Source organism: Mya arenaria, chromosome 8 (assembly GCF_026914265.1).
Source record: "Mya arenaria isolate MELC-2E11 chromosome 8, ASM2691426v1".
NCBI classification, from domain to species: Eukaryota; Metazoa; Mollusca; class Bivalvia; order Myida; family Myidae; genus Mya; species Mya arenaria.
In genome coordinates, this window is record NC_069129.1 from 48,938,041 (window position 1) to 48,965,235 (window position 27,195).

The 27,195-nt window shown below is 37.8% G+C and overlaps 2 protein-coding genes across 2 annotated transcripts in view; both read right to left on the reverse strand.

Annotated features, from left to right (window-relative positions):
* On the reverse strand, window positions 1-27,073 carry LOC128243726 (uncharacterized). Its single transcript, XM_052961645.1, has 3 exons — window positions 26,936-27,073; window positions 25,739-26,642; window positions 1-1,330 (listed from the first exon to the last, which is right to left on the reverse strand). The coding sequence occupies exons 2-3, from the start codon at window positions 26,640-26,642 to the stop codon at window positions 504-506; spliced, it is 1,731 nt and encodes a 576-aa protein (XP_052817605.1). The 5' UTR covers window positions 26,936-27,073; the 3' UTR covers window positions 1-503.
* The window catches only part of LOC128244318 (uncharacterized), a 111,826-nt gene that overhangs the window by 59,830 nt on the left and 24,801 nt on the right, over window positions 1-27,195 (reverse strand). The window lies entirely within an intron of this gene.

Genomic DNA, 27,195 nt, shown 5'->3' on the forward strand with positions numbered 1-27,195 from the left:
AACATGGTTAAATGAAGAAATATTACATACAATTTTGATAAAAAGGCAATATCACTTTTGCGTCTCAAGATACGTAAATACTCAAAAAACGAAAATTCATTTTATTAGATACCTTAAATTTGAAGGTATACAATCATTTTATCATTTTTTCTATTCAAATGGAAGCTGGATTTACACTTGGAAATTTCCATTGAAAACATCCTTTATAGTTACTTGAAACAATATTATGATAATACTGCAATATTTACACCAATTTGTTTTTCTATTTCTTGCTAAACATAACTGCAAAATACACTTAATATTTATTCGATACATTGTACATGTCATTTAATATAAATGGTTATTCAATTTGATAACACAAGGTTACAAAAAATATATCAAAACCGCAAAATGAAATTGTAAAATAAATGTTTTTGCATTTACTTTTCAGTCGTTTAACGATTATTTAATGCATGGTAATTTCTTCCTAAAAAATAGCAATCACGACTAAGGAAGAAACACTGTCAGTTTACATTAAACACCTTCAATGAGTCATTCTTGTACATCCCGACAACTAGTGTACGTGTGTGGGGACAGAAGGACGCAGAGTAGGGACTGGTCAGTCCGTCCTTCCGTCCCAGTATTCTCACCATCTTGCCGTCCCTTTTTGTCAGCAGCATCACGTTGTGGCTATTTCTTCCACACACGAGCAGCTGACCCGGACCTACTGCCACCACGGACGCGGGATGCTTGAGCTTCTTGTCACTGTACTCTCGTAGGACCTTCCCGTCTAGAGATAGCTGGAGGACGGTTTTTGCATCATCATCAGACACGTAAAGGATCGGTGGTGTGGATACTGACACAGTCAGGTAGTTTGGACATTCGAAAAGTTGTCTTCCATCACCTGATTGATATGTACTGATAATATGACCATCCAATGTCATCACTTCAATACGCGGTTTGGATACGTTAGAAACGTAAAGTCTATTGTTGAAGTAAGCAATACCACAACACACAAATGCTATTTTAATTTCCTTTCCACGCGAGAACTGCCCTTCTTTCGTAGACAGCAGTTGTATCATGGACTTATCCGGGAGAGTGACTGCGGCCTGGTCATCAGGGAGCACACACGCGTCCCAGGGCTGGCCTGGCAGCTGGAGGCGGGACCTGACGGTGCGGGTGGTGAAGACCACAAGTTTGGCACAGTTGTTATGAAAGTCAGCCAGGAGGAAGAGTCCAGGAGAGAGCAGAGCGAGGCTAGAAATATAGCAGGTGTTCTGGTCCTGTGGCACTGTGACGTTGATGTCTGCTTTATTCTTCCATGTGACAGTAGAGAGGCCAGGAACTGGAACTGAACACAATAATGGACTAGATTATTTTTCACTTTCGTCTTATAAACTTAAATGAGACAATGTTTCAAACCTTTTTTTTAAAGTGCAGCTTCAATTTACAGTGTTTTTTTCGATTAGAATATTTAGATTAATCAAACAAGACATGGACACCCTGTAATATATAGAAATTATAAAGAGGTGTTTTTTGCTTCTGTGTAATATACAATAAAATTCACCGAGTGAGCATCAAAATCTGTATTTCACATGTTGAGTTAAAATCGTTTCAAAGTTCACGTTTTATGTTTGCCTTCAATAATATTCACTGTACGATTTTCCCTGCATATCTTACGAACACACGTTTTTTGTGTCAGTTTTATATTTTATCCTAGTTTTTGTGACGACATCTACCACAAGAACAAATGTGTGCACATAAACGCAAAATTGATTTTTTTCTTTCACAGGCAAATTTGCCTTATGTCCCATCGTGTGTTTCTATTTTGGGGATTTTAGAACGAATATGTGACATAAAACAATAGAAGTAATGCAATTGATATTAAAAAAAATAATCGGTCGATTTTTGTGGCATAATATTTATAATTGTTGTTGTTTTTTATTGAAAATATTTACTTTTCTCTATTGTCATATAAACTCGTCAAAAACATACCCCAAGGCCAAATTTGCATTCCGTTGATATGTTTGTCCCCGGGTGCAAATGTTGGGCATATAAGACACAGCACTAAAATGGACATTAACATTACTTAGAGTCAGCTGATCACCTTTTTAAACAGTAAAAATAGTCATAAAAATAGCATTTCGAACAGACAAATAAATATGAATTAAAGTTATTTTTGTTTTAGATGGAAAAGGTCGGATTGTTGTGAAAGCCTTGAAATATATTTAAATGACACTGTAAAAAATGTTGCTACAAATACGCTTATAAATGTACAGTAAGCCCCATAACTATGGATTTTAGGATTAATTCCAAGTCATACCGAATGGGATCAAAGCACTGAAAGTGCTGAGGGACGGTACTGCATAAAGCTGGCAGCAGGAGTGTTAAAACAGGTAGTATAACTGTAATATGCATGTCAAGAGGTGAGTGAATCGCCCTAAAACTTGAACCAGAGGCTTAAGCTGACGGCAACACTGGGGCGAGTAGTATAGCCCTCCTTATTCTTCGAATAGTCGAGCTAAAAATTGGGCAACAACTAAAAGGATAAGACAACAAATATTTTGGCTTTGGTAAGATGCAAACCATAAAACATGAACACTGTAGTGCATACGGAAATAAATTTTATTGTGAGGTTGTAAATGTTTTAATGAATTTCAAAGGAAAAATGTTATTAAAAACATTTAAACAATTAAATGTTGAATATGACTTATAAATGTCAGCTAATATAATATTAAAGCTATTGTAGGTTCTTCATTAGGTGTAGCAGCAAAAAATGCTGACAGTGGTGTATTCATATGATGTTGTTATTATAGCTAGTTAAAATTATGCATCAACAGACAACCACACCTGTCATAGACCAATGCCTTAACACAAGAAGTTCAATTACAGGAAAGAAAAAAGAACAAGGTACATTTGTATATGAAAACGAAATGTTCTCTTTTGTGTGTTTTTATAACTGGTCTATGATTAAAAGTTATAGTCCAGTATCTTATTTCATAATCAGAATAGGTCTGAAATTGAGCACAATTAACATTTCAAACGAAGCGCCTCTTTATCTCTCGATAATTATCAATATTATACCAGGGTTTATAAGATCAATTGAGGATGAACCAAAAGTCCATCAACATCAGCCAATTCAATTTTTCCTCCAAAAAAATTATCAATTTGGGCTAGTATGAGGTCAAAAATGCAAACTTATAAATCAAAAAATAAATATTTGTATCCCTGTCTCAGCTGTGTGTATAAACTTAATAATAGCATGTGAGGATCCTGTGATGTTTACAGGAACACACTCAGAAGTAATTTGTTTTTAAATAACTGGGATTTACTCTGTCCAAAAACTCAGTTAAAATGTACACAATATATAAATTCCATTAAAGTTTTCGACAGTTTTTTTTTCCATCTTGCAATGGTATCATCTGGTGTCTAGTCCCTTGAAATGAATTTCAAGCATGCCTGAATGACAGTTAAGTTGTGCCATTTAAGTAATGTGTTGATTTTTGCCAAAACACAAATGAGTACAACGGAGTAGATAATAGCAATTGTCCAGATTAGAAAAGCACAAAACTGGAACTAAAAAATAGTTTACTAATAAAATAAACCAGTCTGTAGTGTTATATGTATCTATAAGGAACTACTTTGGCAAAATGATAATGTACAGGATATTGGGATTATTAATATAACCCCTGTTCTAATAGCAACAACATAAAACCATCACACATAATATTAAATCTGAGGCAAAGTGAAAGTAATGCAATTCATGGAAGATGATGAAGATTACAATTATCAAATAACATAAATGACAGGAAGAGTATATCCATTATCACACTCTTTTGAGCAGCATTTGTCATTATTTACAATTGAACAAGAAGAAATTTACATGAAATGAGATAATCACTGAATCATGAGTAAAGTAATAATGTGTAAACAATGAATCAAAATGATACACATGACATCACTATAACATTGTAGCAGAGAAAACATGCAACAAGTGAAAATGGTTACAATTATGTCAAAAATCTATGTCTCATACAAAGCAATGCATACAAGCACTAACATGTATGTTGAACTAATTTATAAGTATATTTACTAGGATTTGTACAGCAAGTTCCATAGGATTTGAAAAGTGATTATTTTTAGTTTGTAGATGTAATGTAATTTAATTAACTATCATTTATTTATAGGTAAAGCAGTGCATTTGGTTGGGGAAAAATCCCATATGTTTATTATTATATATTGTTTTAGGCTGTAAACTGCAAAAAAGGTTTGTCAAAAAAGAAATTCATAACAGTTGAGGAATGTTTAAAATATGTTTTCTGAAAGTAGACAAAACAATAGAGCATTAAATTATTATCATTTGATATTAATTATCAATGTGGAAGACATTCCTAGGCGGGCATGGAGAAGAGCCAGTTTTTTTTAACAGTGATCAGACTTCAAACATTGAAAGAAATCTTAATGAAAAATATATAGACAATTGAAAGCAGAAATGTCAACAGGTTTATTGCTGAGTAGTTGTAGGAAATAAGACATTGACTGCCTGCAATATAATGAAGAGTACTAACCAAGTGATATGAAAATGAGAATAAACAACAGTGGTTGAAATAAATAAAAACAAAATCAAATAGATTATCTGTTATTCAATCAACACTGGTATGGCAACAGAAGAAAAGTAAGTAAACATCATTACAGAGTGGAAAATAACATCTTAATGAAATCATTGTTGACATAAAGTACATTATTTATGCATAGAGCACTGATAAGACACAAGTAAGATATGTTATAAATTTGGCACTGTCTGTACATACTGGTGATATCAGGTTGCAGCAGAATTCATAACACAGGAGTTTATCATTCTTCAACAATGACTGAAGACAGCATGATTGCCTTTCAGACCTTTCTAGTAATGTTTGAATATGAGGAAATGGTAGTAGAAGTAGTATACTGTTTAAGCTGATGGTCCAGGTACACAGTTTGTGTTAATGAAGGAAGATGGTGTCATTTCAATCTGTTCATTTACATGTAATCTTTACAAAATTTGTTATTATGTATCTAGAATTACATAAATTTTAAGTTAAATGAAACAAAATTGAAATATTTTTTCGAACAGCATCGATACTTGTTGTTTTAAGAATGATCTGACAAAATTTCTAAGCTTTTGGACCAAAATGACTGGCACTAATCTTAAATTTTCCAGATCTCTGGTGGTGATGCTGAAATTCTATGCACCTGCATTATCAGTTTAATGTTTGTTGTGGTAGTTGTAGTGAATGGTTTGTAGGTGTTGGCAACAACATCAGTAAAGCAGGTCATCAATATGTCTCCCGGCCTCACATCTTTCAGCATAGCATTGAGCCTAATGGTCACAACCCCATTGCATATCTTAACAGTAAGACCTGGACTTCTTCCTGCATTCGAAGACAAGAAAAAAATGCTAAATAAACTCAGTGATTCACATTTACAGAGAAACACAAAAAAAATATATGTACAAACTCTATAAGAAAGCAAAGTTATATGCATGTTACTATTGGCTGTTTGAAAGGGATAAGAGCACACATAGTAATCTGATATTAACAAGTTGATAGAATTTAAATATTTTTCAGAAGTTTAATTTATATTTTGAAGGTAAAATGCATTTTGAAAAATGTATGATAAATGAAAGATTCCATTCCTGGATTATTTTGCTGAAAACCGACACATTTGTTTTTTGAAGTAACTGAAGAGCATCCTGAAGGAAGACCATGGCAGCCCCTGCAGGTTAACAAACCTGCACCGGATGCATTTGCTGTTCATGCACAACCTAAAACAGCTGTTACATAAAGTGGAATTTCTTGTCCCAAGTCTGCCGAAAAACTCTGGATGGAGCACTTTTGACCTGCTGAATTTGTTAGGATATGTTATTGCCATCATGGAATGCCATCTGAGCTCCTGTGGTATGCCACATTCCCACAGGCAAAGAATGGGGTATGGCCCGCTTTTTTTCTTTTTCCAAAGGCTTCATTGATGGAATTCATCTGCAAATACATATGTTTCATTTTAAAATGATGAGCAAAGAGAATATGAATACTGGCAGTGGTGTAAATATTTATACAGACTTCTTAATATGGTATTGTGAAAACATCTAGGTATTATATTAGTCAGACAGGCGCATTGTTGCCTGGGCACTTTTTCAGTCAAAGAAGCATAGTTCATAACAAAACTGTCAATCATAATATAGCTTTTAGCTAAAATTTAGTCAACTTTCAGGACAAGGTACAATGGTTTGTGATCAGAGTAGTATGATTCTAGAGTGCCGTAAGCTCTTAAACAAGTTGAATCCAAGTTTGTGTATATATGGTCTAAATATGAGCCATAATCAGTTGTAACTGTATCTATTAACTGGCGCAGATGGAAATTGGTATAAAATAAGTGTGCAATAGAAGCCCTTTCATTTTGATCGTAATTGAAATCTCCGAATAAAGCGATCTTGACCTGTCCAGGAATGGCTGTTTTGAGTTCTTGGAAAAAAACTGAATAATTTGTAGTTGTTGCTACCTTTGGAGGGCAATAAAAAAACAAATAAATAAATTGTTTCTGAGCTGTGTAATGGCACACTCGATACCTGCAAAGGTATTGACTGAAAAATGCCTGATGATATTCCTATGGTACACGGCAATACCATGAGATGACTGATCAACACTGGAACAATACATATCGAAACCTTCCATATCATATATGCAACTCAAAGGACTATGAAGCCTAGTTTCTACGAAACCTATTACATCTGCATGCAACAAATTATGTTCATATTTTATATCTCCAATGTGCTTCTGTAATGATCTGCAGTTTTGAAAGCAGACACAAATTTCTCCACCATACCATGAACCTAAATTAGGCACACATGTTTTAATATGTCTACTGCTTCTGAGCCTCTTCATTTCTGTAGCTACAGCTTGTGATGTGGAGATCTTTTCATCGTTTAATTTCATAATATGTACGTCAGACAGATTTGTAACTCTGCATAATCCAACATATTGTATGTGTTCAACTTTTGAAGACCCAAAATGAAGAACAGCACCTCTCTTTATGGTTGACCCTTGGGCTTTATGTATGGTTTTCCCAGCAGACATTTGTATTGGAAACTGTCGTCGCGTGACAAGGTATGTTTTGAAGTATTGAACAGAGAACTTCCTACAAGTTTCAAGAATGGGTGTCCATAATAAAGATATACCCTCTACATACAAATGCTTGTACCGTAATCGCCATTTCTTACCTATTGTTTCATCCTCAAACAAAACCCAAACAATGCTGCATCTGGATGAATTTTGCACCCTGAAATCAAATTTCTTAATAGTGCAGGCTGCGCCATTGGTTATGCCATCCTCAGTATCCACATTCAAACATATCTCCCCAGGAAGGTTGAGACCAAGGGTAAGCAGATTTGAAAGGCCCATAGTTTTGCTTGGGTCTGTTGAAATTTTGGAAAAAACAGTTTCACACAAAGATTTGTTCAAATCTCCAGAAATGGAATCAATAGCCTTGATCTGCTCTAAGTTTGATTGATCCATGCCTGACAGAAGGGTCTGATTATGGGAGAAGACCTCTTTTCTTGTGCAGAATAAGTGGGGCATATTTTTTATTTCTACATTTGTCACAGTTGGGATATCTATTTGCCTTGTCTGCAATAACTTTATATCTTCCTCAGTGTGTTGGATTCTCTTAATCTGTTCAAAAGGAGTGCAAATTCAAGATCATCTTTTTGGCGCATGACTGTCTTCAAAAAAGTCAAACAAATCAACCCAAATATATGTGGCCATACAATCAAGCACAGGCACCCGGTAAACTTGAGACAACAACCAAGAGTCAAAGACAGGTTTCAGTTGAAATAAATCCCCTACAGCAAGAACACTTACACCACCAAATAGACTAGTTGTTCCCATTACTTCCTGTAGTCTCAAATTAATGAAATTGAACATATTTCGACCAACCATGGAAATTTCATCAATGATCACTACTTTAAGGTCATGGTAACGAGATCGCATGGTATTCAACTGCTGCATATCTAAAGGTTTGAATTGAAAACCCTGGCTGACTGGTATACAAAAGGCAGTGTGTATTGTACTGCCACCAATGTTGTGGGCAGCTTTGCCTGTTTGAGCACATAACAACAACTTAATGCTGTCTGGGTCCTCGTTCCTCAAATGGCTTAAGTATTTCAGAAGAGCTTGATGAATACACTTTATCAGCACACTCTTACCAACACCAGCACCACCAGACAAAAAGGTATAAAATGGTACTTGCTTTGTTTTCACTTTGTGAAGAATGTGATAGAAGAAACATTTCTGTTCAATATTCAAAAGTCGTACTGAATGCAAGTATTTCTCATTTTCCATTTCCTTGTTTGGTAAGATATCATTTGTTACACAATGTCTGGCAACTCTAATATCTTCGCCTATGTCATACTGATGATAGGAAGGATTTTCACCCACTCCTGGATCAAAGCAACCATACAATTCTGACTGGCAAGTACCTTCATCAGTATCTAACATATCTTGATGACGAGCCTCAGGATGAATCAATGAGTTGTCATCATCGTCTGCATTTTCCATTTGACACGTTTCATACTCTACAGGATCCACTTTTTCATAATGAAATTTGTTTTTGACAATCTCTTGAAGTTTTGAATGATAGCTTTCTTCAAAAGATGTAAAACCACCTAACAAGTCATTCTCATCAAGACGCCAGTGTGTGTAAAGCATTATCTTCTCCCGAAAATGCTCTTTTTTATCATCATTAATTGAAGTGGTGTGACTGTAAATAACCTTTTGGTGTGAGCGTTTCCTTAATCTTGTACCACAGCGGAATTCAATAACTGTACCAGCTGCATTACTTTCAGTGTTTTGCACATCATCATCATTGCACTCCAAGTCATCATCTTGATTATACTCATATTCAGACTCGTCTATATCAGTATTTGTCTTTTGGTTAATCTTTGATCTTTTACATAAGTCATACAAAGCATCAAAATCTGCATAACACAGCTGTTCTAAACACTTTGGTCTTCTTTTATACCTCTTCAAGACATTGTCAGACTACATTTTTGGATGTCTTTGGAAGCTGTTCTAGATCAGAAAAGGATTTAAGGAGGGATGTTCGCCCTTCCGGTTTTGTAGTATCAACAAATACTACTTCCCTGGTACATCTTCTCAGAGGCATTTGTAAAACTAAATATACAGCTTCTTGAGCACCTTTCTCAACACTTGACAGAAACTGATTGCCAATTCTTCTGACCTGTTGTCGAATGTCATTGTCCAATTCTCTCGCTTCTGTACAAGCAACCTGGAGTAGGTTTGAGAGGCCACGCTGACCTTTAGAAATGTAGGAAACTATATAAGAAACACAGGCATATGGATCTAATATGTATTGAATATCCATGTTAGCCTTCAAGCATTGAATCAGTACTTTATTGTAGCTGTTTATTCGAATTTCAGAAATCGCTCTATTCAAGAAAACTTTTGGTCTACTAATAGTTGACCTGACAGCCAGCATGTACTGTTCTAATGTCACATCTAGTTTTCGAAGGAATTCTTCAAATGACATATGCAAGACACCATTATCTTTTTGCATGTCATCCAAATCTGATATAATCTGTTGATACATTTTTGAATACAAGTTTTTATCAGCCTCTTCCAAGAGATGTAACACGACTGTTTCAGGCATAGGAGGTAAAGGAAAATTGAATCTACATACTGCCTGTCTTCGTTTTGGCATGTCTATGTGTCTGGTAATTAATTAAAATTGGCATTGTTTCATCTTTACAGCAAGTGATGTATTTGTCAACAAATTTTGATATGTCTAAATCAGAGGATTTCTAATCCATATGAGCATATGAATGTGTGGAGACCCACGCTGCTGAAATTCTACACGGTAGAAATAGTCAATGATTTGACCAACTGGCCAACTGGTTCAAATTTGTTTTTCAACACATGCTTGATGAAAGTTTGAACCCTATAGTCAAAGTACCGTGCACAAGTGACTGGGTCTGACTTAATGAGATTGCACATGTCTTGCCAGGATACTTTGTTTATTTCCTCTAATGTCAAATCTTCACCATTCACAAGTTTTGACAGCGAACGCAATAATGCATCCCACTTTGTTTCTGCCCCAGAAGAGGAACAAAACCAAGTTGGTATGCCTAGTTGTCGAATCATTGCAAATACATCACGTTTAGCCTTTTCCCAGTATGGTGGTGAACCACGTAGAGTGCGAAGTACCTTGTAGCCATCGTTTTGCATAGTTAATTTGTCAACAAAACCAGGTGTCAAAATATTACCAGCTGTGAACTTTGCTCCCTTTATTTTACGTTTACGGACAGCAAGAGTGACTTTGTCTCTTATCTGTTTGATTTGCAGTCTTTTGAGTTTGAAAAATACATTCGGAATGCATACTGCAACTCTTCTGTCAACATTTCTGAGTTCCCACTTGCATATAGAGCTGTAGTGAAGGGGCACAACACGTTCACTGTTGTCTACACGTTTTTGTCCACAGAATATTGAAGGAAAAGAAAGGAATTCAGAATGAAAGTCCTGAAAAAGGCCAACAGGGGTATTGCACTCACCAGGGGCAACACACAGTATTTGATTAAACTTTCTAAAATCAGCAGACTGTAGGAAAGTGTCCAAATTGCCAGTAGGTCGATCAGAAAAGTTACAGTCTTCAGTCCATCCATCACTTGTATCATTTGCACCAGTGTCAGAAGTTGTTGATAGTTGTTTACTAGATTCTGAGACATCATGAGTTTGTTGAAGCCAGTTTTCATTGATTGTAATTCCTTCATTCCTGAACAAAGAACTATTGCCAACCAACCACTGTGCTGCAGCAAAAACTTTGTTTGGCCTTATGTTTTCAAACGCTACATGGTATTTGTAAGACAGTCTGCGTTTTAATTTCAACATAATCGTCTCATTTTCATTCATCATCCGAGGCAGAGATTTGATGGTACTATTTACATCTGAAGGCACATTTACAATGTTGCCTTTCAAATTTATTTGGCCTCCTCGTGACAATTCTCGCAATTGCATGAAAGGCAATCTTGGTGATACCAACCGTTCTTCCAGGTTTGATAAGTTCAGTTCTACTGGTTTGACAGGGAATCTAAGGCCATTGTGTAACCAAAACTAGGGGGGGGGGGTTCTCCCAGACTTTATTGCTGTCCAACAACTTTGACAAATCCATTCTTTGGAATCAACACTTCTGTAATGATTAAGATATTTGTTATTTTCATTCTTCACTTTTGCACGCAGTTTTGCAACATTCTGTACGGAATGCTTAAAAAATGTCTGAGTACAACATGAGCATACATGGTCGGGCCCAAAACAAACAAGGCTTTCAAAGAACATACACATATGTTGTATCTCCAAACAGTTGTGTGTTGTACATGCATTAGAACTTGTTGTATTGGAGACATGCATATCATCAACAAGACGGTTATAAGTTTTCCCTTTCATCAGGTCCCGAACTTCTTGTTGTTTTGCAGGAATTTCACAATCGAAAAGCATGTTTGCAGGTGTCATTTCGCTACAGTCATTGCCTGAATAACCCTGTGAATCACATGTATTTACAGACTCTGTATTTGTGCTATTCATAGTGGTAGCTATTTTACTATGGTCATTGTATGAATAACCCTGTGGGACACTTGGATTAAAAGACTCTGCTCTTGTAATATGCAGCAAGTTGCCAGGTGCCATTTCGCTATTGTTACTGACTGTATTACCCTGTGAGATGCTTGTATGTATGGGATCTGTATTTGAAACATGCATGTCTTCTACAAACACTTGGAACCCTTTATCAGATCCTGAATTTTTGTCTCTTGTTATATACTTCTTCCTCAGATCCCACTATTTTCTTCATTACAGTTTTTGGCTTTGTTGGCTTAATTTCATATCCCCTTCTATTGTCAAGAATATGGATAGTCCGGTCAAACTCATTAAACTTTCTTCTCCTTTTAAGGAAAGAAAATGAATGCAAATCAAACTGCATTGCAGCTTACTGGGTTCCTCCAACAGAAAGTGACAAAGAACGCAAAAAATCGCACAAATGTTGAAGTGACAGAACTCTACCAAATATGCATGTCTCTGTTGGGCATCGCATTCCACCTTTATTTCGTGAATGGCTGTCGAAAACATAAAAGCAAGAATCTTCAAAATGCAATCCAACCGATATTCCACTAAAGACAATAATGAGGTCTTGTCACAGAGTACATGCAGTATTAAAAGCATCCTCCAGTCGGAAAAAAATTTGGCCATCAACTTGACACTGTCTCAAAAGAAACCAGAAAACACGGCATTGTGTTTAACATATACAGTTTTACCTTTGTAGTATATTTTTTCAGAAACATTTGCAGGATCAACTAATCCAGAACTGTTATCAGTCACATCATGTGAACAATAAAGATGATTGCCCGCAAACAATATGGCATGTAAATCTTCCTTTTTATATCTTTAATGGCTGTAATGTACTTCAAAGTGATCAAAACATCAAACAGTTTGGAACACACTGTCTTCCTCTTGCATTTTCTGGAAGGCATTCATCAGCCTTATTAAAATCAGCAGCAATAATGAAAGAAAAATCCATTGGCAATGTTCAATAATCAGCACTGTTACTGTATTACATAAATATGTTTTACTGACCGTTCCAAAGCGGTACCTAACAATTCTTGATAAACATACCTATTTTATATATATATATATACTCCACAAAAAGCACAGTGCATACATACTATATATATATATATATATATATATATATATATATATATATATATATATATATATATATATATATATATATATATATATATATATATATATATATATATATATATATATATATATATATATATATATATATATATATATATATATATATATATATAGTATGTATGCACTGTGCTTTTTGTGGAGTTTTGTGCTGTTCTTCTATGTTTCTTGTTTGTGATTTTGTGTACTATTTCTTTAGATTTGCCCAGTGCCACTAAACCGGGTTTATGTTTAAACGTTTTGCTATCGACCTTGTTTCTGTACCCTTTTGCATAAATATTCAAACCAAAAGGTTATTTGTTCAAAGTTCAATTAGTATACACGTCAACAAGTTCATCTCAAAATTGATCGTTCAATGTCTAATTAGTATACATGTCAACCAGTTCAACTCCAGGTTTGTTTGTTCAATGTTCAATTAGTGTTCATGTCAACTAGTTCAACTCCAATTGTATGTTCAACTCCAGATTGTTTATTCATTTTCAGATTGTTCGTTCAACACCAAGATTATTTGTTCAACTCCAGATTCTTTATTCAACTCCAGATTGTTTGTTCGAATCCAAGTTTATTTGTTCATCTCCCAATATAATTTGTTTAATGACAGATTGTTTGTTCAACTCTAGATTGTTTGTTCAATTTCAGATTGTTTGTTTAACTCCAAGATTTTTTGTCCAACTCTAAATTGTTTGATCAACTCCAAGATTATTTGTTCAATGTTCAGTGAGTATGTCAACAGGTTGAACTCCAAGTGTTTAACTCCAGATTGTTTATTCAACTCCAGATTGTTTGTTCAACTCTAGATTGTTTGTTTAACTCCAAGATTGTTTGTTCAACTCCACGATTATTTGTTCAATGTTCAGTGAGTATGTCAACAAGTTCAACTCCAAGTGTTCAACAGATAGTTTATTCAACTCCAAGATTGTTTGTTCAACTCCAGATTATTTGTTCAATGTTCAGTAAGTTTGTCAACAAAATCAACAGCAGATGATTTGTTCAACTCCAGATTGTTTGTTTGATGTTCAGTGAATATATCAATTACTTTGACTACAAATTGTTTGTTCATTACCAGACTGTTTGTTTGATGTTTAAAGTTCCGTGACAATGCAGACAAGTTCAACTCCTGTATTTTGTTCAATGTTAAGTGAATTATGTCCACAAATTTGATCCAGAATATAAATATATTACATATATATATATATTTAAATTGAAAACAAAAACAAAACATAAACTCCTCAATTTTTGATTGATGTATAACTGCTGTTCGTTATCAAGGTACTCAATTTAAACAACTGTCAACAAAACAAAAGGAAAATTCAAATAGTTTTTGCATGTGATCAATTAAAAAATTGGACATTAACATAAAGCGATTAAATCAACAGTTTGCCACAATCAAACAAGTACGCCAGTATGATATGTGAAAACGTGGACTGTGGCCTTCTTTTTATTTTTGCTTTCTTATTAAATTGACAGTTTTCTTCTAGACACAGCTTTTTTCCTAATTATTAGTTACAAAGTTAGCAATTTAACAGTATCCTGTTCCAATCACCAGACCTATTATGCTGCCTGTGTTATCACCAAATTGTACAAATGTATATGGGTCATTGGATGAACTTAAATGTCCATGTAATTTAACTTCAAAATTGGACTGTTCTTAACCCGATATTTTATCATAAACGAAAAAGAACTGTTAGTTTTAAGAATAACAACAACACAACACCATGAATGGTTAGCATTTGCAATAAAAACAGTAAACACACAAATCCAACCTAAACAAACTGTAGTTATTATGCAGCCAATTGAGTAACCCTACTTAACCTACTTTCTACGTCTATTTTTAGACTTGGAAGTTAGAGGATATACAAACAACGTCTATATTGCACAGTCTTGATGCAGTGCAGTTAAATACTGTGGTGAAACTAATAGTATAACCTAGTCGATCATCTTTGGGTGTTGTTTACTTAACGATCTTTGCGCATGCGTGGCACGGATTCTCTCGTTCCGGAACCTTGGAGCCAAGCGGACACACAACTAGGACCAGAAGACGTTTAGACGATTGAACCCTTCTGCGAAGCCTGTAGCTGTCTACTATTATTCGTGAGTTGAGTTTATACAATAATGGCGACGAGGTCTTCAAAAAGAATTTACGCAGGGGAAGAGAATAGGTGAAAAATTGATGAATTTGGCGGGATGGCTTGCAGCCACGAGGGCCTCTAATATTTAGTTTTCACGTTATTTAGACCCCCTAGAACCATAAACTCGACTTCTCAGCGGTTATTATAAACAACATTGTGTATTGCAATAAGCTTGGCATGAAGGAAAATCTTTACAAGAGTCTTCAGTTGATAAAATGCGAGGCGTTTTGGAAAATTGACCGGAAAGCGTTACACGCATGCGTCAAATCCAAAATGGCCGCGCCCATGGTTGAAATGTAAACAATGAGTGTTTGCTTATTTGGAAAAATATAGTGATTGTTTAACCATAGGAATGATTGTTGTTGGTGACTGTAACATGTGTTAATATACTTTCAGTATTTATTACATACATCAGTCGACGTTTGCTGTTTGATATTGTGCCAAAGCCGACAAGGTCTTGCATACCGGTGGTTGGTAAGCAGATAGATAAGCAAAAGGGTATTTGGAAATGGACATTGTTTACATTTATAATTATATTGGATTATAATTATTCGGAAGGGAGCAAACAATAATCAGGCAGAGCCTTTTATAAAGGATAGGATAGCTCTCCAGAAGAAAAATCATTGCATGTTTGTCAATACTCGCTAAAGATTGGAATATTTGGTGTGAGCCGGAGGAGTTTAAGTTCGCAGCAACTGAGTTTGTACCTTTTTTCGTCAGGAATCCAGACTTGTTACACAAGTGCCGGCCCGGTCGTATTTCGGGATCCAGGAGTGTGGTGTTGGTGTGTCGTTCGGGTTATCGTGTCTCCAGGTGTGAGTCGGCATACCGTTACACGGGCAGACAAAATCACTGGACGTAAGCAGTAGTCATTAAGCATCATAAGTGAAATATCTTATTCAAACCAGTCTAGAAATTACAGCACTGTACCACAAGGTCTGGTTGAAATTAAAAATAAATCTAAATATTATAATATTTTATTTTAAATTAAGTACCTATAAAAATATTTGCTGTGGTGGTTTGTTTCAACAGTAATATTAACTGGGGAGACAAAGCATTGCAGGATATATTTGTTTTATATTTGTCATTATAACTGATTTTCTTAAACTCTGATTTATGTAGGAACTCTGTTTTGACATTTTAAGTAGTTATCTTATTTAATTTTAAATTGTTACGTAAATATTGACCTTGAATAACTGGTTGAATTGTGAGAATGGCGGAATACATTAGCCCTGGTGATCTTGCTCATTACATGACAGACTGAAACAAAACCTAATGCAATTTACGTCAATTTCGATGACCTTGAAAGCTTACAGCGTGTCAAGGGTATTGGCAAAAATGCGCACTTGCAGTGCTGAGGTATCGGGAAGAAAACAAGAGAAATCTAACGATAGCATAATTCCAGAAGATTCTGTCACGCCTCAGGTTGCCATGGACACGGAGTATGAACAAACACTTAGATTTCACAGCTAATTTGAAATTGGGAACAGTGGAGGTGGAGCATATAGAGCCGGCAAACCCAACTTTGATAAAGGATGCCGACTTTCCATACCCACTCTGTGATTTAAGTATGTCCCATGGGTCATTGGAGGAATTTGAAAATGACTCTGAAGGTTTTCTTACGATAGACCAAATTACATCTAAAGATGATGCTAACATGATCAGAGAAGAAGTCGGGAACATGGCTAGAGAACTAGAGGTCTTGCGAACTATGCTACTTTCTACTTTGGAAGAGTTTAAAAAGTATAAAAGACAGAACCCTCCAAAAGTAGCTGAGAACGTGACCAAAGCGGACAAGCCTACTTATGCTTCAACTCCGCACAAAACTGACCAAAACGCTGCTTGGAGCCTGAGTAGGTTTCCAGCATGTCCAACCGGGGTCGCAGGAAAGGATCAGCATGTGTCCCGGTCCCGAACACAATCAAGGCGCATGAAGAAGGAGGGTAAGGATCTTGCAAGATCAAGTTCTTCTTCAAGTTCTTCTTCGACAAGCCCCGATTTGGCAGATAGATTAGAGGCCTTGACAGTTCGTAAAAAGCTTCGTGAAAAGCCAGCAAATATGGTGAAAAAGGATAGCCAGGCATTGAACTCAAAAGATCTGAGATATGATGGCAAGACAAGCTGATTGGCCTTCCGGAAGAAATTTGAAATGTGTGCTGACTACTATAAATGGACTGAAACTGAGCGCTTACAGCGTCTCGTCTGGAGCTTAACAGGAAAAGCTAGTGAGTTTTATGCCATTTATTCTGAAGTGGTAACCTTCACTTATGCTACTCTGAAAACCCGCCTTGGTGAGCGTTTTGGAACAAGGGAGGTTATTGAAACATCCAAAGTAAAGTTTCGTCAAGCCTTGCAGGCATCAGGTGAAACTCTCGAGGACTGGGCGGATCGACTACTTGAGCTCGCCACCCATGCCTTCTTTAACCTACCCGAGTGGCATTTGACAGAAGAAGTAGTGCACCAATTCTGCCAGGGGTGTATTGACAAAGACGCGAGCAAACACACCCTAACACAAAGGCCAAAGTCATTGACTGTTGCGATGGACACAATGAAGTATTACCAGCATATTTTCCAGGCCATTGATGGTAAGAAGGGGAGGAAACCGAGAGAAGAAGTTTCGGTTAATGCTGTACAGGAAAGTGCGGCGGGTACAAGTATGCTGGAGAGGATGGATGCTTTGACGAAGGCAGTGGAAGATTTACAACGCCGTCAAAGACCAGCTCCTAGGGAATTTAGGAGGCCCAGACAGCGAATGGGCAACCTCTGCTTCAATTTTGGCAGGAAGGACATTTTAAAGCCGATTGTCCTAAGCCATTAAAAAAACCGGCTGGAACCTTTAACAACGGGAAAAAGGGAAATGGGAACAAAGTTTCTTCAAACCAGAAAGGACCTGGTGTGCAAGCCCTACCACCAAGTCCCAAGTAGATGCAGTAGGGCGCCCCCAGCAAGACTCCAAAGGGAAAGGTACACTGGATGCAAGTGAGTTTACAACTCCAAGCATTAAAGGGACACCACTAGTTTCCACGGGTACCCACAAAACAATGGTAAATTCTGAAGAATGCATAAATAGGGATACTCCAGCTAAAGTATGCCATTTGTCTTCTGTTTCACTGTTTAGCGTAACTTTACAAGTAGCTGTTCAAAAAGTAACAGCCATAATAGACAGAGCTGCAGAAGTGACTATTATTTCTGACCGAATTTACCAGACCATGAAAAATAAACCAAAGAAAATTAAAGATATTAAGCTGCTTACAGCAGGCCGAGACATGTCTTTGAATGGGTTTATTGTGGGTCCAGTTAAAATCAAAATTGGGAAACAAGTGTTGACTGAACAGGTGTATGTGGCCCCCATAGGACAAGATATGTTGTTAGGCTATGATTTATTGTATGGTAGGGGAATGGATTTGAGTTAGAACAGGGAAACATTAACATTGAATAACGAAGAAATTCCAATTAATGTCCAATCAAGCTCTACACAGCCTACCGCTGCACGGGTGTCTATAGCCAAAAAAGTAGTAATCCCCCCTAACTCCGTAAGACAAGTAAAGGGTACATTAAATCATGACATGCCTACATATGTGATTGAATCAGATCTGAAAAAGGGTTTAATTTGTCCTAGGGTATTGAGAAAAACGATCCCGTTGTTATGTGTTATGAATCTTACAGATCATTTCAAAGCAATAGGGTGTGAATTGATACAGGTACAGGAGGGTGAGGAAAAGGTAATCTCATATGGTAGTTTTACTCTAACAAAAGAACAACGAAAGTACTGTACCACCAAAAAGGAATCATTGAGTGTTGTGCGTTTCACGCGACAATACAGACACTACTTGCTAGGCCGACCATTCATTGTTAGAACAGATCATTCAAGTTTAACATGGTTGCTCCGTTTTAAAAATCCTCAGGGGCAAATTGCAAGGTGGCTTGAAGAACTGTCACAGTACCACATGATTGTGAAACACCGCAAAGGTTCACTTCATGTCAATGCGGTCGCGCTGTCAAGAATACCGTCGACAGACGGCTGCCTAGCTTACAGCTACAACATAAAGTTGGAAGATTTGCCTTGTAAGGGTTGTAAAACGTGTACGCGTGCAGATGCAAATTGGGCTACCTTCATGGAAGATGTAGATGAAGCAGTGCCGTTATCTTTTGGTGTTACAACAAAGATGAGGGGACTTAGGAGCTGCCTTCAGCGCCTTTTAGCGATCGACAAAGGATGAGCTGCCTCCAGCCATTACGAGCGGGGAGTTGGATCTCGAGCGGGGAGTGGGAATCCAAGTGAAATCTGTAACATCAAATCTCTGCAAAGCAAGTGTGTCGCACATAACAAAGGCCTGGGACGTGGTTGAACAACCAGCAGAGGAGACAACTATTTGCATTGACATTAATGAAAGAGAAGTATACACTACATGCTTTTATGTCCAGGAGGTAATAGTTGATACTGACAATGATAGCACCTGCTGGGGATTCTCCTTTAAGCAGTTAAGAGAAGAACAAAATAAAGATTCAAATCTTCAGATAATCCTTAACTGGCTGGAAAATAAGGTTACACCTACAGAAGGAGAATTGTTTTTAGCCGGTCCCGGGGGGAAATACTTCTGGGTAAATAAAGAATTGTTCGTGGTTTTTAACGAGGCTCTTTTTAGGGTTCGCAAAGACTCTGAAGACATGGATCTAGTAATCTCGAGATCCCTGAAAGAGAGCGCTTTACAAACCTGCCACAATTTACCATCTGCAGGACATCAAGGTATTGCTAGAACAAAAGCAAAGCTGAAAGAAAAGTTTTTTCTGGTACAATATGAGCCAGGATGTGGACCGGTTAGTACTTGAATGTGGGGTATGTAACCGAAATCCACTGCCTAAGACTGCGAACAACTCAGAATATGTCCTCATGATGGTAGATCAGTTCACTAAATGGGTTGAATGCATACCTCTACCTTCACAGACAGCAGAAATAACTGCAAGAGCAGTGGTAAACGAATTATTTGCAAGATTCGGGTATCCATTTCAGATATTCTCAGATCAAGGGAGAAATTTTGAGAGTAAGTTGTTTACAGCCATGTGCGAGATGTTACACATCCACAAAGCACGGACTACGCCATACAGACCATCCTCCAACGGACAAGTGGAACGAATGAACAGAAGTCTGATGGACGCCGTACGCTGTTTCATAGGTAAACACCAGAACCAATGGGATGTTTACTTGCCTCAATTTGCAGGAGCCCTAAGGTCGTCTGTGAACAGAAGAACAGGTTTTACACCCAATAAAATGATGCTAGGTAGAGAAGTAAACGTGCCGGCCCATTTAATGTTCCCTAGTGTTGCCGTGAAAATGGAATCGTCAAATGAGTATGTGTCCAAGTTGACTACAGAAATTCAGAAAGCGCATGAACAAGCTAGAGTTACACTCAAAAGTGAAATGAAGCGCATGAAAAGAAACTATGATCTCCGCCTGCTTGAAAGATCATATGAGGAGGGAGATATAGTGTACATCTTGGATACAGCAAGTGCTAAAGGCAAGTGCAAGAAATTATCACCTTCTTGGAAAGGTCCCGGTATAATTATCAAGAAGCTTTCAGCTTATCTGTACCGTATAAAACACCGAAGTGCAGTGTTTGTGACCAATCATGATCGAATGATGCCCTGCCGAGACAACAAATTTCCAGCATGGATTGAAACCTGGAAAAAGAATCCCGTGTCAATTCCGGACAACAGCAATTCGGATAAAACGCCTTAATGTTCATGCAGGAAACCATGGCAGGGACGATTCATGATACAGTGTGATTATTGTGATGAATGGTATCATGGGTCGTGTGTTAACATCACTGCAACTGAAGCACTACAGATACTGAAGTATAAGTGCCCAAAGTGTAAAACGACAAAGGGGTAACTTAAAATTGTCTTTAACACTTCATATAATGTTTCAGGTATCTTATCCATTTCAGAAGATGGCTTCCGGAGACTACCTTGACACGGAAGATGACGCCCTGAGAAAAAGCATCCTTACAAACCCCTTAGATCTACTCATGGGTCTACTTAAGTGTAAGAGGTGCCAAGGGGAGAAGGCCAACAGGGAAAAGATCCTGGATAGACTACTGGGTATGGTTGAATTAGCACGCAAGAAACGCAACAAGAGGTAAATTAAACAAGCCACTAAAGCAGCGATTACAGCTGATATAGCAAGTGAACAGTGGATTGAGCACAACCTCGGTCCCATTCCTCGACACCTTAAGAAGAGGAAAGCTCCACCATGCTCTGCGTCTCCACCCAAGCCCACCAGGGACATCCGCATAATGACCCAACCAGGCATAGAGCGTCACACCTTTAACGCCGCCAATGGTACCTGCACAAGCGAGACGGACCTGGATTATGATGACGTAGACATGGTGTCGGACATTGACAAAGGTGTTCTAATCTCGTCAGCCGAGGTTGAGTTTCTAGAAGTGTTGAGCCAAGTTGGCGAATTTGATGAAGCGCCCATCGCTGAACCGGAAGTTGTCAACCCCATGTGTTCAACACCTAGCCGGACTAGTGAGGACCACGACCGATCTAAACCGGCTGCTACACAGCCCTCTATCTCTTTTTCTTTACCTGAACCCGCTGTTGCACAGCCCTGTACACCAAAACAACATTTACCACCGACAACTTCCGGGGAAAAGCCCGTGTCATCTGGCTCCACGTCTAATCGAAAACGTGCAGCGACAGCAACATTTTCGAGTCAACCGTTCACGTCCAAGCCACGTCTGGATAACTTGAAAGTAAACTGTAACGCCCAAGGCCGCCAGGTGACCGGTAAACCAATTTCGCCCATTAAATACACAAATTCGTCGCGGCCAGTCGTTCATTGTGGTATTCCAGAGTGTCATGAGGTGACCTCCTACGAAAAGGCCCATGCCTTTCAGGCACATATCCCAACCTGCTTCGGTGAGAACGTCAGGAATACTAGCAGAAATAACAAACGACGACAATCAGCACTTCTACAAGCAACATATTGGCTCCTAGATCGTCCAGCAACCTTACAGGATCTCTTGAAATTCGTGGATGCGCACCGCCTTTTGCCAAATCCCGGAGCATCAATGATTAAGGATAATCTAGAGCAAGCTATGAGGGATTTCGGAGCGTTTCATGGAATACCTTTACAAGGTTCGATTAACCTCCGCTATTCTAACAATCCAGCTGTGCTACTTCACTGGAGGATAATCATGGCTGTGATATCTCGCCTGACCCCTACCCAAGCTCACTTCTGGCGCCAAACTTATTCAGTTGATGGAGATGTGGACTTTCCACTTGCTTATGACTCCCATTTCCACCTGGACCGCTGCTGTGAGAGGGATATTACAGTCTTGAATCTGTCCTAAGAGCCGATAGAGAGCGTTATCATGTTGAAGTGGATGTGGAGGGAGCTGTAGCGAACTTTTGCGATCCGAACTCATTTCCCTTAATGAAAGAAATAGACCGTTTGGATCAGCAAATCAAAATCGCAATAGGAATACACCCCAAAGCCGCCCCAAACCTCAAAGAAGAGGACTTCAATAGATTCCGCACTATTGTCCAGCATGAGAAAGTGATAGCCGTGGGTGAAGTAGGCCTTGATTTCAGCGTTGCACGCAAATACTGGCACTTACAGATGTATCTACTTGAGCGGGCTCTGAAGGTAAGATCACACCACGTCGTCGTGATCCACTGTCGACCCATGGCACATACAATATCTCATGGAATGGAGGCACACTCCATACTTATACCCATTTTGAAGGGGGTCCTTCCAAAAACACAGATATTACATGTCCACTGTTACACAGGCTCTCCGGACATCGTACAACTTTGGATGGATCATTTCACTCAGGTGTACTTCGGCTTTACTCTGAAAGTGAACTTCTTTGACAGAGTACAGAAAGAAGCGGTGAAGTGTTCTCCAGGTAACAGGCTAATACTCGAGTCTGATGTATCACACTTCCCCTTCGCCGGAAGACATCGGTCATCTCCAGCAGTAATCGGATGTGTGGCAGAGTCGATAGCTAAAATCAGGAAGTCCTCTGTCAACGAAATCCTCGCAGCTACGCTGGAAAACGCCAAGACCCTATATCAAAGTACCAACTAAAAGAAAGAAGAGCTAATTCAACCATGCGGGAGCTTTACAAGCAATGAAAAGGTCAACATACCCAGTAGTCAAATCAAAACAACACTAGGGAATCAACAGAGAATTCCTGGATTGGTAATAAAGTGAAAATATGTGTATCGTGAATATTGACACTGTGTCTTAAGATATGACTTAAGTGCTGATTGACGCTTTATCTTAAGATATGACTTTAGTGCTATTCCATACTACTTAGTGAAACTAATAACATATTTCCTTACAGGAAAAGTGATAGCATTAGTTTAAGTGCTTCATTAACTAATATAATGAAGGGGGGGGGAGAAAGGAATACAAAAGTTTAAAATAAATAACATGCATTGATGGAGAACTGAAAAACTATCCCTGTAGAACAAAGTTATGCTTGCATCATATGTACGAAACCGGAAGGACTAAATTGTGAGACCTTGCAGGTCACGATTGTAATTGTATACTAATCATTACCTTGGCCATTTCAGGTATACTTGGTATACATAGGTCAGTACTAGTGCAAAAAGTTTACACTTATTTAAAAAAAAAATAATAAAACTTAGTGTGAACTATTATTGTAGGGTATCATCTCTTTTGGCTTACTAGTACTGATGGAGCTTAAGTTAGTTCAGAACGTCAAATTTCTTTAGTCAAGATCGGCTCATTTTTTAGTGAAAAGTCCACGCATGCAACCTACTTCCATTTTATAACAGCAATATTTTCTAAATTATTCTTTTCCCCAGTTTGGACTCTTTTTTATAGAGTGGGGAGGAGTGTGGTGAAACTAATAGTAAAACCTAGTCGATCATCTTTGGGTGTAGTTTTCTTAACGATCTTTGCGCATGCGTGGCACGGATTCTCTCTCTCGTTCCGGAACCTTGGAGCCAAGCGGACACACAACTAGGACCAGATGACGTTTAGACGATTGAACCCTTCTGTGAAGCCTGTAGCTGTCTACTATTATTCGTGAGTTGAGTTTATACAACAATACAGACCGACGGGCTATTCAAAGCTGATTCACAATAATTTCATGTTTAGATGGCAATAACAATACTCACTATACACAGAGACGTTGAAGTCAGTCGCTTGTTCAGTCCTTGTTTTGTTCTGTAAAGGTCCGTGAAAACAGCGTGTGTATGACTCATATCAATAGGAAGAATTTTAACTGAACGAAAATAAAAACAGCAACAAAAATTTCAGTTTCCTACAAAATTATATTTTTTAGAGCTTGATAACTGACCGAAATAATTTCTTAACCGTATATGCTTCTACATGTCATTTTCAAAATATCCGAACAAAATACCAAAATCAGCGTAATAAAAAGTTAAAGAACAAACTAAATTCGTTCGAAAATTGGATTGTAAGTAGTGACTCACCGAAACTTGCCGGCCGATGATTGGAAGATGCATTGAACTATGTGTATTCGTACACCATATAAAACATCAATGAAATCCTTCGAAGTAAAGAACTTTTGCGAATTATGTATGAAAGTATCCCACTTGTTGTTTTCCTAGCCAAGATTGACAGATCCCAGCGCTTAGTATCTCTCCGTTCACTTGCAATTCCATATTATCGAATGGCAGGTGAACGGAGAGATACTAAAATGCTGATCAAAGGGCTGAACAAATAGATCTATATAGAGGAAAGACTGATTAGGCCGGAAAAGGCTGAATAAAAAAATGGTATGAAAATATTTTGATAGTTTTATGGGTTGCCGAGTTTTAAGATATGTTTCTCGTGAGTGATGTGGCCTAGATGTAGATGGATACTTCTATATCTACAAATGATATAAAAGTCATCCATCTTCAACTAAAAAATCTTACAAATTATACCAAAAAATATAATAAATCATTTATAATACATAAAACAATTCAAGGAAATTACAAAACACAGACTTATTTAAAAAGGAAAAATTGAATTTTAATTTTTCTGGTCAGCCTTTTCCTTCTACATTTGTATGGTCAGCTCTCTGGTCAGCCTTTTAGAGCAAGACAACGAGCACCTGCTAAGATAGTTCCAAAATGGCAATGTTTTGTTGACAGAAGCCGATCTCAATAAGCTTTTCAATAAAACACTAGCGTAATAAGACAAAGGTCTTACATACAAACAATTTATGTGTAAACATTGTGTTTTTATTTAACAATGCACTGTTAAATATTGTGGAGTTACATTCGAAGAATATATTTAATATTATGGAATCAGCCGACTTTGGGCGCTACTTGACTCGCGTACAAGTTTATGAAAAGCGGACAAAAGTTCTATTTTATTTGGCCGTGCACTTCCGTTTAAAACTGGTTCCTGGACGTTTCTGTTTGAGGTATGAAGCCGGGGACCAAATGATGCATGCCTGTCGAAAAGTAGCATGATACCTATGAACGGCACTGCTTCGCAGTACCGTCCAAAAAACAGGCTGCATTTGGATTCGTTTCGAGGCCCATTTATATTCATGTACAATATACTTGCAGTGTACTTGCAACCAGGCGGGTTTACCAAATTGATTGCAGAAAAAACGTATTAATGATCAGTAATTTTGTATTAAAACGTTTTCATTTAGTTTAAGTTAAACTTTTGTGTCATAATTCAAGTAGTAGCTTTGGCCATTATGAACAAGAACTCAATATAAGGACAAATTATTGAGATATTACTTAGAATTTTACTCAAATAATTACAACGCTATCCTGTTTAGAGTCAAGTGATACTTAAACATGTAAAGGGATTTTTAAACATACTATTCTTTCGAAACTCTCCCGCAACGTCAAGTGTTCCAAGGCCCATGTTCGATCCTAGTAGCCGCTCCGTATCCGCGTCCTTAGTAAACTGGTACTTCCGGGCGTTCATCCTATCAACCATCTTCTTAATACTGTTATACATTCCCCGTTGCTCCTTACGGCATCGCCTTGCCGTAACGTACAGCTGGTTCACCGAAACGTCACCGGAAGTCAGTTCCGTCCTCATGGCCTCAAGTCCGGTTTTCATCAACTCACAATCGGTCTTAAGTGCAGTCAGCACGTTCTCATCTTCGGTCTTCACTTTCTCGATGTTGTCGAGCAACTCCTTCTCACGCCTGTCCAGGTAAGTGTTTATTTCTGCACGGAACTTCCTTAGTTTATCTATCTCAACCTTAGACTGGATTTTAACATCACCAAAAAGCTCCTTGACGTTACTAATGAACCCGGATAAAAGATCTTCAGCTCGTTTAATCGATGGCTCCAGCTCTCTGAATTCTTTTCCAGTGACGAAATCTGTAGCCACATCAGGGATATATTCAACTTTACAGCTGCGATGGTCGAGTACGACACAATCACCACAGCCAAGGGCTCTGTGGGTCGGGCAATAAAACTTGATCATCTCCTTCGGGTGGTGGTTACAATAATCCGTGTCGGCGATAGCTGATTTCTTCGTTGACGGGTAGAAGGAGGGCATCTTATTTTTGGACAGCAACCTATGGTTCCTGGACATCTTCAATCTCTTATGATATTCGACACAAGGAGCGCACATGTACTCCTCGCAGGTCTGACAGAAGCCCTGAGCCACAACGCGTTTACCGCCTTCTCCACACGGCTGGCAGTAGACCGTGGCGTCAGCGGAACCCTTGTCATGGTCAGGGTCACGCTTCTTTCCGGGTACCTCCATCTATGTAATAAAACTTTATGAATCACTTCTATAAGCTCACTGTTCCATTAAAATGAAAACGTTCAGATTTAGTATGGTCAAGTAAAAACAAACTGACCTTAGACAAACATAAAATGTCTTGTCTAAAGGAATCACTTTTCAAAACGAACGTACTGATCGATGTTCTAATTTAGAATAGCATAATAGGAGATCTTTCAAATGTGATATTTTATTAGTTCCCCCCACACACAATCTTGCTTTTACTGTCGGTTATATCAAACAGTTCTTAATAAAGAAGTACAAGTTATATTTACCTTTATCTTGTTGATCTTGAAAACCAACAAGGAAGTCAATTCATTTCATCTACTGCGCATGTACATATATAACCTTTGATCGATTCACGAAGTTTAAACGGTTTAAACATGCGATTTAAAGTGACACTCTTATTCAAGTTCAATACTTACACATGTATTATAACAAACTAAAACTTTGACTGATACACTTCAACTACTTCTTAATAATGCATACATGGAAATTATAATCTGCTGATAACAAGATTGTAACCTTGAATTTA

Coding starts and splice junctions, on each gene's coding strand:
- LOC128243726 (XM_052961645.1), bottom strand. CDS start 26,642: ATGGAGGTACCCGGAAAGAAGCGTGACCCTGACCATGACAAGGGTTCC. Junction 1,331..25,738: donor GGGAGAGTTTCGAAAGAATA/GTATGTTTAAAA, acceptor TATTGTGTTCAG/TTCCAGTTCCTGGCCTCTCT.